General features: G+C 39.4%; 1 protein-coding gene across 2 annotated transcripts in view; it reads right to left on the bottom strand.

The window, feature by feature from the left end:
* Nucleotides 1-15,134, bottom strand: part of WDHD1 (WD repeat and HMG-box DNA binding protein 1) — a 62,224-nt gene that overhangs the window by 26,082 nt on the left and 21,008 nt on the right. For both annotated transcript variants that reach the window (XM_062205092.1, XM_062205091.1), the window contains exons 8-13: nucleotides 14,533-14,639; nucleotides 13,835-13,976; nucleotides 11,196-11,406; nucleotides 9,720-9,901; nucleotides 7,145-7,329; nucleotides 2,817-3,058 (exon numbers count right to left, since the gene is read on the bottom strand). In XM_062205092.1, the coding sequence (XP_062061076.1) occupies nucleotides 2,817-3,058; nucleotides 7,145-7,329; nucleotides 9,720-9,901; nucleotides 11,196-11,406; nucleotides 13,835-13,976; nucleotides 14,533-14,639 (1,069 nt within the window). The remainder of the gene's footprint in view (nucleotides 1-2,816; nucleotides 3,059-7,144; nucleotides 7,330-9,719; nucleotides 9,902-11,195; nucleotides 11,407-13,834; nucleotides 13,977-14,532; nucleotides 14,640-15,134) is intronic.

The following is a 15,134-nucleotide window of genomic DNA, read 5'->3' as shown; positions in this document are numbered from 1 at the left end:
TCACTCCGCCATTGAGGTAGATGAAAATATGTAAACAACAAAAAAACTTTTTAAAGTAAAATAATATGACATAGAGTGCAGACTAAGTAGTAACTTTTAATTAGATAGTCAGAGATAACCTCTCAGAAAATAAAAAAAAGTTTCAATTTTATTTCTTAATTTTAATTAATTTTCTGGTGAGACCTATAGAATGAGCTCACATCTGTTGGTTTAGTCTCCAAAACGCTGCAATGGCCAAGACTAGATGCAAGGACAGAGACAGGAACTGGGAATCAATCCAGGTCTCCCATGTGGGTGGAAAGGGCCCGACTACTGAGCCATCACCGGCTCCGACAGACTGCACTGGCAGAAAGCTAAAATCAGGCATGGAGCTGGGACTCAAATCCAGACACTCCAAAGTGGGATGTGGGCCTCTTAACTCTGGGTCAAATATGCTCCCCTGAGAATGTGAAATTTAAGTTGAGCTATGAATTACATGTTGGAGCTAGTCATGTAAGCATTAGGAGAAAGAACACTATAGTAGACAGGGGAATAGCTAATGAAAAGGCCCTACAGGAAGAGCAAGCTCAGATATTTACTTAAGATTCTATTTATTTATTTATTTAAGAGGTAGATTTACAGAGAGAGAGAAGGAAACACAGAAAGAAAGGTCTTCCATCCTCTGGTTCATTCCCAAAATGGCCGCAACTACCAGAGCCAAGCTGATTCAAATGCTAGGAGCCAGGAGCTTCTTCCGGGTCTCCCACATAGGTGTGGGGGCCCAAGTATTTGGGCCACCTTTAACTGCTTTCCCAGGCCATAAGCAGAGAGCTGGATCGGAAGAGGAGGAGCCAGGACTCGAACCAGCAGCCACATGGGATGCCAGTGCCACAGGCAGGGGCAAAGACCTAGGCTACTAGGCCACAGCGCCAGACCCAACCATAGGTATTTTGAACACAAAGAAATCCGTATGGCCATCATAAATAAGGTAGCAAGAGAAAAAGTGGTAAAAGATGAGGTGGAACAAGGCAGACAAGGACTAGGTCAAATAGGATCAGTAAATCCCCTTACCATCTTATGACACTAAGTTTCATTTTATTCCAAAAGTGAAGCAAAGGCAGGTAAATTAGAGTAGCAGAGGGACATGATCTGATTCATGCCTTTAAAAGATGAGCTACGTTGCTGTGTGGCGAAAAGATCTGCAGGCAAAAACTGAGGCTGAAAGACTACTTAGGAGAATACAGCTGTCCAAAAGAGAACATCTGAGTTGGATCGGGTATTAGTGCAGGAAGTAACAAGGAGACTTGGAATGTGTGACTTCATAGAACTGACAAAGATGTGAGTGAAAGAGAAGAAGCCATGATAACATTTAGATTTGCAATTTATTGAGATGGAGAAACTACAAGAGAAGCAAGTTTGAGAGGCAAAGGGAAAAAAAGGTTTTATTATGACCACGTTAAGACTGAGATGCTTTTTAAAACTGTCCAGAGAGATTACGAAAGGCAATTGTACGTGTAAGTCTGCAGCAATGAGGAGCAGCAGGGCTGATGCTATCCATTAGGAAGTCACAGATAGAGACGTATTTAAAGCCATGAATCCTGAAAAAATTCCCCAGAGCAGCTTCTGAGACGTTTTTTAACATAAGAATTATAAAAACCAATTTAGAGTTGCAACCAGGATTAAAGAAAAATGAAATCAGGCGGGCGCCGCGGCTCACTAGGCTAATCCTCCGCCTTGCGGCGCCGGCACACCAGGTTCTAGTCGCAGTCGGGACACTGATCCTGTCCCGGTTGCCCCTCTTCCAGGCCAGCTCTCTGCTGTGGCCAGGGAATGCAGTGGAGGATGGCCCAAGTGCTTGGGCTCTGCACCCCATGGGAGACCAGGAGAAGCACCTGGCTCCTGCCATCGGATCAGCGCAGTGCACCGGCCGCAGCGCGCTACTGCGGCGGCCATTGGAGGGTGAACCAACGGCAAAAGGAAGACCTTTCTCTCTGTCTCTCTCTCACTGTCCACTCTGCCTGTCAAAAATTAAAAAAAAAAAAAAAGAAAAGAAAAAAGAAAAATGAAATCAAAGAGTATAGTGTCCATGAGACTTGTACTTCAGTCACAATTGCAAATATGTACAGAACCGCAATGAAGCACCTATTTCTTACTGTGGCTAAGCACCCAAAAGACTGCAGAGATTATGGGAGAAGAGGCTATCCTCCAGCTAAAAGGTCAGCAGAGAAGTCAACGAAAAAAGGTAAAAAGAAGCCACAGTGAGAGGAAAATTTGGCAGAGTTATATCACAGAAGCCAAGAGAATAAAGTAATTCTTATGGAATTCTAGAAAACAAAAACAGCATAAAGAGATCATCGGAAACTGGTAAGACCAGTCTTACTTAGCACTGTGCTAGAGACTGAAGACAGAACATGAAATAAGAAAAAGTAGGCAGCAACTTTTTAAAGTCATATTCACTGCTGTTTTGGTTCCCCCTCCCTAGGAGTCTGATTATTTTTGAGGTATTTAAAGGGAAAATTCTTTGATTTTGCTTGTTAAGAGCTAAGATTTCTACATGGAAGTAATTAACCAAACCCCACCTTGGAATTCTCTCTATAATACAATTCTACTATAAATAAAACGTTTTCATTTCCATTGCTATTAGTGAATACAACAAAATTCTCTACATTCAAATATTATGCTAATACAAATACTACATAAATGCAAAAGGAGTTACATAATTCAAAACAAAGAGCAACAACCAAAAAAAAAAAAAACCCACACTGAGGTTATTTCCATTTTACCTCAGGTCATGGTAAGATTATAAAAGACTGGTTTAAAAAAAAAAAAAACCCTACCTCTGTGATAAACAATGAAAAGCTGTTCTCCGTGTCCTGCCATTGACACCACAGGCCCCGGAAGGCTGAAGATCTGTTTCTGAACACCTCCGATGGTAAACAACCGAAGGAGCAAGGCACTTGTAGCAGCAGCCACCCATCCATGACCAAGACATATGGCTTCAATGTCCTCATTCTGAGGCATGTCTACTATCCACTCTTTGCTGGAATCCCAGGAACTAAAGTGCAGGCAGTGAAGCTTGCTAAACATTAAAACAAGACAGAAAAAGCAAACTTTCAAATGACATTTTTATACACATGTGATTAATCAAAATACCCAGTACCAAAACCAAGTAGCTTATTTTTCTATTATGCACCACTAGTAAAAGAAATAGCTTTTTAAGAAATTATCAAATATTATTAAAGTGAACTGTATGAAAACATTTAAAGTCACATTTTTGAGGAATAAAGATAAAAGAGAATATTTTCAATATAATGTTAATGAAAAATGGCAAGCTATAAACTGTCCAATGTGATTCTATGCTATAAATGCACACAAATTCACCATCAAGTTTTTTTTAAAAGATAGAAGTATTAAAGTGTTAATCAACAATTCTAGCTGCAACAACAAAAAAATTGATCTGGGGCTGTTGTTGTGGCACAGCTACTTGTGACACTTGCATCCCATATCAAAGTGCTGTTCAAGTCCCAGCTGCACCTCTTCCAACTCAGCCCTGCAGCTGTGGCCATTTGGCGAGTGAATCACTGGATGGAAGACCTCTCTCTCTCTCTCTCCCTCTCTCTGTCACTCCATCTTTCAAATAAATACATCTTTTTTAAAAAGTTAATACAGAAAGACAAAAAAATCATGCATATTGTCATCATGGCTAAAAGTACTGATATGTTTCCTATCTTTTTTCTTTGCATATGCATGTAATTATTAAACTCTAAGCTTCAGAATGCAGACACAGTAAGTATTTGGAATCAACAGGCAGTAGCAATTTTCTAAACAGTAACTTCAAGGTGAAATTTTAAAATGTAAAGGTAACATTTAAATGAAATGTGGCTGTGAAATAAAAATCTAAAGAAAACAAAGGGAAGAATATGGACAATAAAAATTGTACGTGGAAATAAATGTTCTAGTTATGCAAGCTATTCTGCATTAAAGACATTTGAGTCAACAGCAATTTATACACTGACTTAATTCAAATAATGAATAAAGTACTGAGTAGATTTTTCAAAGATTTATTTAAGTGAAAGGTAAAAATACAGAGAGAGATCAATTCATCTGCTGGTTCATTCCCCAGATGGCCACAACAGCCTGGGCTGGGCTAGGTGAAAGCCAGGAGCCAGGAGCTTCTTCAGGTCTCCCACATGGGTGCAAGGTCCCAAGTACTTGGGCTATCTTCCACTTCTTTCCCAGGTACATTAACAGGGAACCAGACAGGAAGTAGAGCAACAAGGACTCGAACCCGTACCCACATGGAATGCTGGGACTGCAAGTGGAGGCTTAATCTTCTACACCATAGGGCAGGCCTCTGAGCTGACTTTTATAATGTATAAATTAGGAGGTGAAATACAATGTTAAAATGCTCCAATATGAGTATACTGTGCCATAGACTTCGATAAATACTCAATCACCTGAGGATCTTGTTAAAATGCAGATTCTAATTCACAAGGTCTGGGATAAGATCCAACTTGCATTTTCAACAAACTCACAGAAGACCTATGCTGCCTGTTTGTAGATGGTTTTATCAGCAAGGAGCAAATGTGTACAATCAGAAGGATTCTAATTTTAAATCAGCTGGGGGGCTAGCGCTGTGGCATAGTGAGTAAAGCTGCCACCTGCGGTGCCGGCATTCCACATGGGTGCCGGTTTGAGACCTGGCTGCTACACTTCCTGTTATGACCTGGGAAAGCAGTGGAAGATGGCCCAAGTCCTTGGGCCCCTGTACCCTCGTGGGAGACCTGGAAGAAGCTCTTGGCTCCTGGCTTCCGATCAGCACATCTCCAGCCATTGTAGCTAACTGGGGAGTGAACCAGCAGATGGAAGACCTCTCTCTCTCTGCATAACTCTGACTTTCAAATAAATAAATAAATCTTTCCACCCACTCACCAATCTATTTACCTACCTAGCTAATCAAAATATGTAAATAAGTCTAAAATATGAGGGTATTTCAAAAAGTCTGTGGAAAATGCCATGGAAAGCTAAGTTTAGGAGTCGGCATTGTGGTATAGTGGGTTAAGCCACTGCCTCCAAAGCTGGCATATCATATGGGAACCAGTTTGAGTCCCAGTTGCTCCACTTGCAATCTAGCTTCCTGTTCAGGCACCTGGGAAAGCAATGGAAGATGGCCCAAGTGTTTGAGCCTCTGTACTGACATGGGAGACCTAGAAGAAGCTTTGGGCTCTTGCCTCCAGTGTGGCACAGCCCTGGCCATTGTGGCAACTGAGGGAGTGAACCAGTAGATGGACAATTTCTCCCCATCCCACTCCCCCGTAATTCTGCTTTTCAAATAAAATAAATAAATAAATAAATAAATCTTTTAAAAAAGGCAATTGTGTGCTATTCTCTATTTTAAAAAAGATAAGTTTTAGTCTAATGTAAAAAGTTTCAAAATTAATTTGGTTTTTTCATAAGATGCTTTCTTTTTAAATTACAGTGGTATAACATTCTTAAAAAAAAAAAAAAAAAAAGATTTATTTATTTATTTATTCGAGAGGCAGAGTTACAAACAGAGAGAGGGAAAGTCAAAGAAAGAGTTCCACTCACTGGTTCATTCCCCAAATGGCCACAACAGCCAGAGCTGGACTGATCTGAAACCAGAAGTCAGAAGCTACATTAGAAGTGGAACAACCAGAACTCAAACCAGTGCCCATATGGGATGCTGGCATCACAGGAGGAGGCTTAACCTCTACTACAGCACCAGCCCCTCCAAGAGCTTTTTGAAGACCCTTCATATATTAAGCAGAAAAAGCAAACTGATAAGTAGTATTTTTTTAGTGTGCTTTTTTTCCTTTTCCTATCAAAATTTTATAATGACAAAAAGCCTGGTTAATAGTCATCCATAGCTGGGACTGAATTAACTGCAAGGGCACAAAGAACACTTCGGTGTGATCAAAAAATAGAATCTGTTTTTGATTGTCATAGTGGTTACAGGGGTATATATGTATTTGTCAACACAAACTCTACACCCAAAGTAAGTATTTTATTGTATATAAATGATACTTCAAAAAAGTAAGTTCTATTTATCGTTTAATCTTTAAAACTTATTTTCATTTAAATGAAAGGCAGAGGTGAGAGGGAGGGAGGAGAGGCGAAGTGATAAAGGGGTTGTAGAGACAGAAAGAGGTTTTTCCGTCTGCTGGTGTACTTCCTACATGCCTGCCAGGCTGAACCCAGGAGCCTAGAACCCCATCCAGGTCTCCCACATGGGTGGCATTAAGCCATCATCCACGCCTCCCAGCGTGCATTCACAGGAAGCTGGGACTGACTGGGGATGACAGTGTGTCAAGAAAGGCTTAATCCTCTGTAAAATAACGCTGGTCACTAACTTTTAAACAAAGGGGTTTTCTACAGAAAAGAATCTAGAGAGAGACACAAATTGTTAACAGTAGTTATAGCTGAGAACAGAATTTTGGGTGGAACCTCCATTTTTTTTTTTAAAGATCTATTTATTTATTTGAAATACAAAGTTACAGAGATGCAGAGGCAGAGATAGAGGAGTCTTCCATCCGCTGGTTCACTCCTCAGATGATCCCAAATGCCAGGGCTGAGCAGATCCGAAGCCAGGAGCCAGAGGCTTCTTCTGGGCCTCCCACATGGGTGCAGGGGCCCAAGGATCTGGGCCATCTTCTACTGCTTTCCCAAGCCATAGCAAAGAGCTAGATTGGAAGTGGAGCAGTTGGGACTCGAATCAGCGTCCATATGGAATGCTGGCACTGCAGGTGGCAGCTTTACCAACTAAGCCACAACGCTGGGCCCAGAATTTCCACCTTCTAAAAATTCTGTATTGCCCTTCCCTCCTACCCCATCACATGAATGTATATTACTCTTGGAGTAGTAATAAACACTAACAATATAAAAAAAAAAAACTCCAAAGTCTTTGTATTACAAATCATGTGATGTCATTTTGCAATAAAGCTGGAAAATATAATAAGGGGACAACTACAGCAAAAACAGATGTATGTTTTCAACTACTGTTGGTGTACTAGTGTTTACATCAAACACATCTTTCTGAAATTTCATACCACAAAAGATATTTTGTTTTATTAACTTTTATCTTTAATTTCAACAGCTATTTCTATCAGTTTAACAGCACCAAATTCTTCCTAATAAACTAATTTACCTTGCTAGTTCATCAGTGCTTTCACATGCCAACAAAATAGCTTCATGAGAAAGAGCTGCTACCGTATAATTCAGAGTGTTTGACAAGTGTGTTGCATGGTGTATGGAGGTATCATGGAACTCCACATCTATGGCATTGTCTTGCTCATCATTATAGCAGCGAATAATTCCAATAGAATTCCACACCTACAAATATACAAGATAAAATACAAGTCTGCAAAGAACTGAAGGTTCTAGAATCAGTAAGCTAAATCAGTATAAATTAACAAATAATTGAGTCTATATCAAGATTTAAGTTATGGAAGCTACCACATCTTATGTAACTCCAAATAGTTTCAAATAGCTGTCTAGGAATATCAGAATTACAATTACTAATTATTCTTTTCTTGTAAGGAGAAGAATAATTATTCCATTATCAAATGGAGTATTTAATATTTAATAAATTACATGGCTGTCATTTAAAATGTACTCTATAATTGGCCTTTGAATAGTCAAACCATTAAAGTCCTCAAAAATTTCTTTCAAAACTTTAGTTTAAATGTAGATGCAAACAATACATTTTTTTTCTTTTCCAACTGACTGGTTTATATGATAGGATAACTATAAATCACTTAAAGGTAATATAAATTGATGCCATTTGAAAGCTTATCCTCGGGCCGGCGCCGTGGCTCAACAGGCTAATCCTCCGCCTGCGGCGCTGGCACCCCGGGTTCTAGTCCCAGTTACCCCTCTTCCAGGCCAGCTCTCTGCTATGGCCTGGAAGAACAGTGGAGGATGGCCCAAGTGCTTGGGCCCTGTACCCACATGGGAGACTAGGAGAAGCATCTGGCTCCTAGCTTCTGATCAGCACAATGTACCGGCTGTAGCGCGCCGACCAAGGCGGCCATTGGAGGGTGAACCAACGGCAAAAAGGAAGACCTTTCTCTCTGTCCCTCTCTCTCTCACTGTCCACTCTGCCTGTCAAAAAAAAAAAAGAAAGAAAGAAAAAAGAAAGAAAGAAAAGGAAGCTTATCTTCCAACGATAGCCATTATAGGCTCACACAAGGCTCGGGTGTTTCCAATAAATTTTTTTTTTTTTAAGATTTATTTTATTTATTTGAAAGTCAGAGTTACACAGAGAGAGGAGAGGCAGAAAGAGAGAGAGAGAGAGAGAGAGAGAGAAAGAGGTCTTCTATCCACTGGTTCACTCCCCAAATGGCCGCCACGGCCAGAACTACACCGATTTGAAGCCAGGAGCCGGGTGCTTCCTCCTGGTCTCCCATGCGGGTGCAGGGGCCCAAGTACTTGGGCCATCCTCCACAGCCCTCCGGGGCCACAGCAGAGAGCTGGACTGGAGGAGGAGCAACCGGGACTAGAACCTGGCGCCCATATGGGATGCCAGCACTGTAGGTGGAGGATTAACCAAATGAGCCACAGCGCCGGCCATCTAATAAAATTTGTGTCAGTATTCTATTTATAGTTACACAGAATTAACACCAATTAAAAAATTAAGACCTATTACTTAATGATCTTAACTGATAGCAATAAAAAGTTTTTTTATTAAACATTACCCTTGATATTTACATAAAAATTCATGCCAGACCTATATGTTTCAAAAAAAGAAACAGGCAAAACCCAAATAGTGGAAAACCTCAAATAACCAATAAACAAAAATAAACTTTTTAAGCTCTCAAATTTATGGCAAAAAGCTAAAGCAAGCCTATTCATTCATCCACTCAAGAAAATATATATGTAATGCTTGCTGTACCATACCTTGTTCTAAATGTTAAGAATATAGCAGAAAATGAAACACAAAAAATCTCTATCTTTGTAGAGCTAACATTATAATAGGGTGGGATGAGGAAAAGGGGTACTTTTGTTTCCATGGTACCTATCATCTTCTAAGATATTAGGAATTGTCTTCTATAAAATATCCAACTAGCGTTTTATAATCAGTATAATTTTCTATGTAAAATTAAACACAATATGAGAAAGAAGCACAGCTAAGTGGTATTACTGCAAGATATAGTCATTTTTACTTATGTTCATAATGTCATTTTACAATGCAAAATTTTATTTAACACAATTTTCAATATGGTTAAAACAAGATTAAAACTGCAAATTAACTATAAAATAAGCCAACCATAAAATTATTATCAAGCAAATTGCTCTAAGCCATTTAATCAAGGTTTTTAAAAAATAAAATTAACCATAGTGGATAGAAATGCTAAAGAACTATTTAAAAATTAAATGCAGGAGTGGATATTTGTTGCAGCAATTAAGACACTGCTTGGGATGTCCACATCCCATACAAGAGGGCCTGGGTTAGAGTCCCGGCTCTGCTTCCAATTCCAGCTTCCTACTAATGCACACCCTGGGAGGCAGCAGATGATGGCTCAAGTACTAGAGTCCCTGCCACCCATGTCGGAGAACCATATTGAGTTCTGGGATCCTAGCTGGCCTGTCCTAGCACCAATTGTTGTGGGTGTTTGCATGGTAAACCAGCAGATAGGAGATCTAGATGTTGGCCTGTCTCTGTCTCTATTTCAAATAAATATTAAAAAAAAAAAAAAGTTAAGTGTAAATCCAAGGCTTACCATGAATCTGTGCGTGAGATGCACAGGTGTAGAACCTGACTGGAATGGCTTTTGCCGGGGAGTTGGCATGGGTCCATCATAAAATGGCCTTTGGGATGCTACAACAGGTAGATTATGAATGCTGCCAGCCTGGTCATCTTCCACCTCTTCTTTGAGTAGACCAGCTTTCAGCATTGTGAGATCTACAATACAAAGGATAATAAAAAGAGAACCATAAATGCCAATGACTTGGGAAAAGAAAGGCATTAAGGAATCTATAACCTTTTCTATTTGTACTTAGAGCTACCAACATGCTCTTTCACTGTGACGCTCTTTCACTGAGACAGTGATGGCGCAACAGCAGTGGTGTGCAAAACTGCTGGTGTCTTCACATGAATCAAAGAATTTGTCTACTTCATCAAAGTTGGTAAATTTATGGGCAAAAGTTGTTCATAATATTCTCATGTTATCTTTTTTTTTTAAGATTTATTATTCTTATTTATTTGAAAGGCAGATTTACAGAGATGACGCGGGAGAGACAGAGGGGGGAGATCTTCCATCTGACAGTTCTCCAAAAGGCTACAACAGCCCAGGCTGGGAGAGGCCAAAGCCAGGAGTCAGGGGCTTCTTTCAGATCTTCCACATGGGTGCAGAGGCTCAAGCACTTCGGCCATCTTCCACTGCTTTTCTCAGGGCATTAGCAAGGAGCTGGATCGATGTGGAGAAGCGCCCACGTGGGATGCCTGCATCATAGGCAGCGGCTTTACCCACTATGTCACAATGCCAGTCCCGTGTTATCTTTTCAGTATCAATAGCAGTGCTCTCAGAGAAATACAAGTTTCATATGCAATTTTAAATTACATAGTAGCCATGTTTTAAAAAAGGATAATGAATATTAACACTGCATTTAAAATACTACCATTTCAACATATACTCAATATAAAAATGTACTAACATATCTTTTATCCTTGCTTTATACTATCTTCAAAATTTGGTTGCATTTTATACTTTCAGTGCATCTCTATTTGAACTAGCCACATTTGAGGTGCTCAATGGCCACATGTGGTTAGTGGCTACATTAGGATAGTGTCGGTCTACAGGATCTATAGTGATGACATCTTTCACCTCATTTATTAGTAAGTTGTATCTGCTCTTTACTAATCAGGTTAGAGATTTATCAATTACATGGATCTTTTAAAAAGCAGTTTTTGGCTTCAATGACCTTCTCTACATTTTTTCTGCTGTTAATTTCACGGAAGTCTGCTCTTTACTATTTCCTTCCTTTTGCTTGCTCAGAGTTTATTTTTCTAGCTTGCTAAAGCAGAAACATAGAAAACTGATTTGAAGCCTTCTTTTTTAAACACTTAATGATATAAACTGCCCTCCAAGTAATGCTTCAGCTATATTATGCAAATATAGTAACTTTAAATATATTTAATAAAAAAAGAAAATATTAATTAACAGAGTAGATTATGACACACAAAATCTGATTCATACCAACTGAGTTTTCATCATCTTCCAAGATGTGACTTCGCTGTCTAAGATGACCTGAAGTCAGCATTAAGTCATCATCATCCTCATCATCATTTATAGTCCTTTTTGAAAAAGCAGGTATCTCTACTGCATTGTCATTTAGGAAATCACCAGCATTACTTGTATCATCGCCATCAAAAAGATCATTATAATCCTTTTCCACTCGGCTAGATACCTTGAGCACAAAGTAGAAAATATTAATGAACTATTTTGAAAAATTCAAATACTCAAAAGGCATTTTTAAAATATGTACCCATAAACTTTACTAAGTAAACAAATACCTGAGAGATAAGAATAATGAGTAAATGTATTTATGAGGATTGCATTTACATTTATACATTAAAACCCAGTCCTTATTTTATTTTAAATGTTTGTCATCTAGGAATGAAGCAGGGTATGACAGAAACATATAAACAAATACTGTACAGGCTAAAATATAAGGCAAGATTTTATCCTCAAATTCATTCCCCAAAAAAGTTAGTTAGCATCAATATGAAGTTCCTACAAAGTCTTACAAGACAAGTTATCATTTACTCTTATTTTGACCAGACTCTACTTAAGATATACTTGCTTCAAACTGATGTCAGTAAAGCTAATATTTTTATATATATTTAGATAAATGAAGTGACAGAACCAACAGAAAAACAAAAGAGGGACAAAAATTAAACAGACTTAATAATTTTCTAGGAAGAAGACATTGCTGCAGAAGTTCAAAGTCACAGTAAACAAGTTTTTAGAACACTTTAAAAAGCAAAACAGTGAAAGACATATTGCAGAGATCACAAGTTATTTTGAGAGAATGTTGTCAATGGAAATTTATAGTTTCAGAAAAAATTCTAGTAAGGGGGCCGATGCTCTGGCATACCAGGTCAAGTTGCCACCTGCGGTGCCGGCATCCCATATGGGCACCAGTTTGAGTCCCAGCTGCTCTACTTCTAGTCCAGCTCTCTGCTATGGCCTGGAAAAGCAGTAGAAGATGGCCCAAATCCTTGGGCCCCTCCTCCCTCATGGGAGACCTGGAAGAAGCTCCTGGCTCCTAGCTTCAAATCAGCACAGCTCAGGCCATTGCAGCCATTGGGGAGTGAACCAGCAGATGGAAGACCTCTCTCTGCCTCTCCTTCTCTGTGTAACTGACTTTCAAATAAATAAATAAATCTTTTTTTTTTTTCTTTTTTTTTTTTTTTTTTTTGACAGGCAGAGTGGATAGTGAGAGAGAGACAGACACAGAGAAAGGTCTTCCTTTTTACCGTTGGTTGACTCTCCAATGGCTGCTGCGGCCGGCGCATCTCGCTGATCCGAAGCCAGGAGCCAGGTGCTTCTCCTGGTCTCCCATGCAGGTGCAGGGCCCAAGCACTTGGGCCATCCTCCACTGCCTTCCCGGGCCATAGCAGAGAGCTGGCCTGGAAGAGGGGCAACCGGGATAGAATCCGGCGCCCCAACCGGGACTAGAACCCGGTGTGCCAGCACCGCAAGGCGGAGAATTAGCCTGTTAAGCCACGGCACAGGCCAATAAATAAATCTTTAAAAAAAATTCTAGTAAGAAAATCAGTAGATTAAAAAGGGCTATATCACAACTCTTTCAAATAGAAAACTGGTGTTTAATAAAATGAGACCAAAGACAAGAAGTATCTAGTGCTATAAAATTCTGCATCTTTGGGAATTTAGTCAACAAATTAAGTTGCATCTCAGCTTCTCTCATGAGGTCTTAGGATCCAAATTTTTGAGAAGGTAATTTCCTACCATATTTCTATTTTCCAGCCTCTAAAATGTAGTTACTGTCACTACTTCCACTATCTTCTTTACTCTTACACAATTTTAAAAATTCCTTTGGTGTAGTAGGGGCTGGCATTGTGGTGTTATGAGTGGAGCCACAGCCAGCAACACTAAAATTCCATAGGGGCTCCAGTTCAAGTCCCAGCTGCCCCACTTCCAATCCAGCTCCCTGCGAATGTGGCCAGAAAAACAGAAGATGGAAGTGCTTAGGCCCCTGTCACCCACAGGGGAGACCCAGGCCCCAAAAGAAACTCTTGGCTCTTGGATTCAGCCTGGCCCAGCCCCAATTGTCAGAGCCATCTGGGGAATGAACCAGCAGATGGAAGATCTCTCTTTCTCACATACTCTTGCTCTCTCTCCTTCTGTCTCTCTGTAACTCTGCCTTTCAAATAAATAAAGTAAATCTTAAGAAAAAAAAATTTTGAGTAAAGCTGCATGACTAAGCATATAGGTAGCTCTAAAAGTTATGGTGAATTGGAGCAGAAAAAGCTTACAGGCCAAACTGAAGTCTATTACAGATATTAACTTAAAGTTTTAGCTATAAGACATTTACCTAACAGTCCCCAGAACACCAGATATTAAATGAGTATTTCACAAAGGATATCCTTAGGAAAGGCAGTATATGAAAAGGAAAAAAATCTTAGTAAAACACATTTGGGAAACATTAGGTCAAACAATTTAAACAGTTTTCTTTACTAGAGATTTATTACTGAGTATCTAGGAGAGTAACATGAATTGTCATTTTACAAAAAAGTAAGGTAGCCTGTGGTGTCATCCCAAACCTATATGACTGCAGAAACACTTCTGTGTTCCACCACATTACTTCTTACCTTATTGCTTGATGTCTTTCCACTGGGGTCACAGACGTTCTCGAGGAGCCCTAGATTTCCCTCTGCATCAGTATAGGATATTCGACCACAAGTAGGATGCCAGGCCAGGCCACAAATGGCATAACCTTTCTCATGTTTCACCCTAAAAATTAAAAAGTGGTTTCTTAAAATACCACCAAGAAAAAATAAACTGTACATTTCTGGAGGTTTTTTAGATTTATTTATTTATTTGAAAGGCAGAGTTACAGAGAGAGAGAGAGAAGGAAAGACATAGAGAAAAAGTGAGAGATCTTCTATCCACTGGTTCACTCCCCAAATGGCCCCAAAACTGCTGGAGCTGGGCTGATTTGAAGTCAGAAGCCAGGAGCCAGGAGTGTCTTACAGGTCTCCCATGTGGGTGCAGGGGCCTAAGCCTTTGGGCCATCTTCTGCTGCTTTCCCAGGCTCATTAGCAGGGAGCTGGATAGGAAGTGGAGCAGCCTGAACTCGAACCAGCAACCACATGGGATGACAGCACCACAAGTAGCAGCTTTACCCACTACACTACTGCTGGCAGTAAATTTTAGTAAGGAAAGGTTAAATGAATTTTGACTACCTTATAGCTGTATATTCTCATCCTAACACTTGAAAACCTGGAAAATTTCATATAAAGAAACTAATAGAAATGAGTAAAGAGATAAAAGATACACTGAGTCATACCTTTCCACACAGTCTTTGGTTTCCACATTCCAAACTACAATTGCGCCATTAATACTGCCTGCAGCTAAATATTGTCCACAGGGAGACCAGGTGACCACATTGAGGGTCTATAAAGAGAAGCACTTTTAAATCATAATTTTATACAATTTGAGACTAAATACTCATTTTATTACCAAATTCAAATTTTTAAATCCCTATTTAACTTCTAATTATATCTGAGATACAAGTGACAGAAGTTGCTTATTTTTAAATTTTTTCAATAATATTCAACTATCATTAGCAGCTATTTGCCTATCATGAAGAAATTATACCAAGACAACTTTAAAAACAAACTCTAAGCAATGTTACTCTCCTAGAGAGAAATATAAGGCTTCCTCTTAGCACTCACTATCAAGATGAAGAAAACTAGTAAAAAGAACCTTAGAAAGCCACCCGTGAACTATTGAAACTTTTTCTTTTAATGCAAAATGTGTACATGTATGTATACATGTACATGTGTATGCATTTGAGAGAGAACGAAAACAGATCAGCAACTCTAAAATTCAAGAGTCTAGGCTCACAAGTTTCAGTGTAATTCACTTATAAAGGCCAATTACTTGTAA

This window comes from Lepus europaeus, chromosome 11, assembly GCF_033115175.1.
Source record: "Lepus europaeus isolate LE1 chromosome 11, mLepTim1.pri, whole genome shotgun sequence".
NCBI classification, from domain to species: Eukaryota; Metazoa; Chordata; class Mammalia; order Lagomorpha; family Leporidae; genus Lepus; species Lepus europaeus.
Note: the sequence above shows the minus strand (reverse complement) of the source record. Positions and strands in the feature narration are given on the sequence as shown.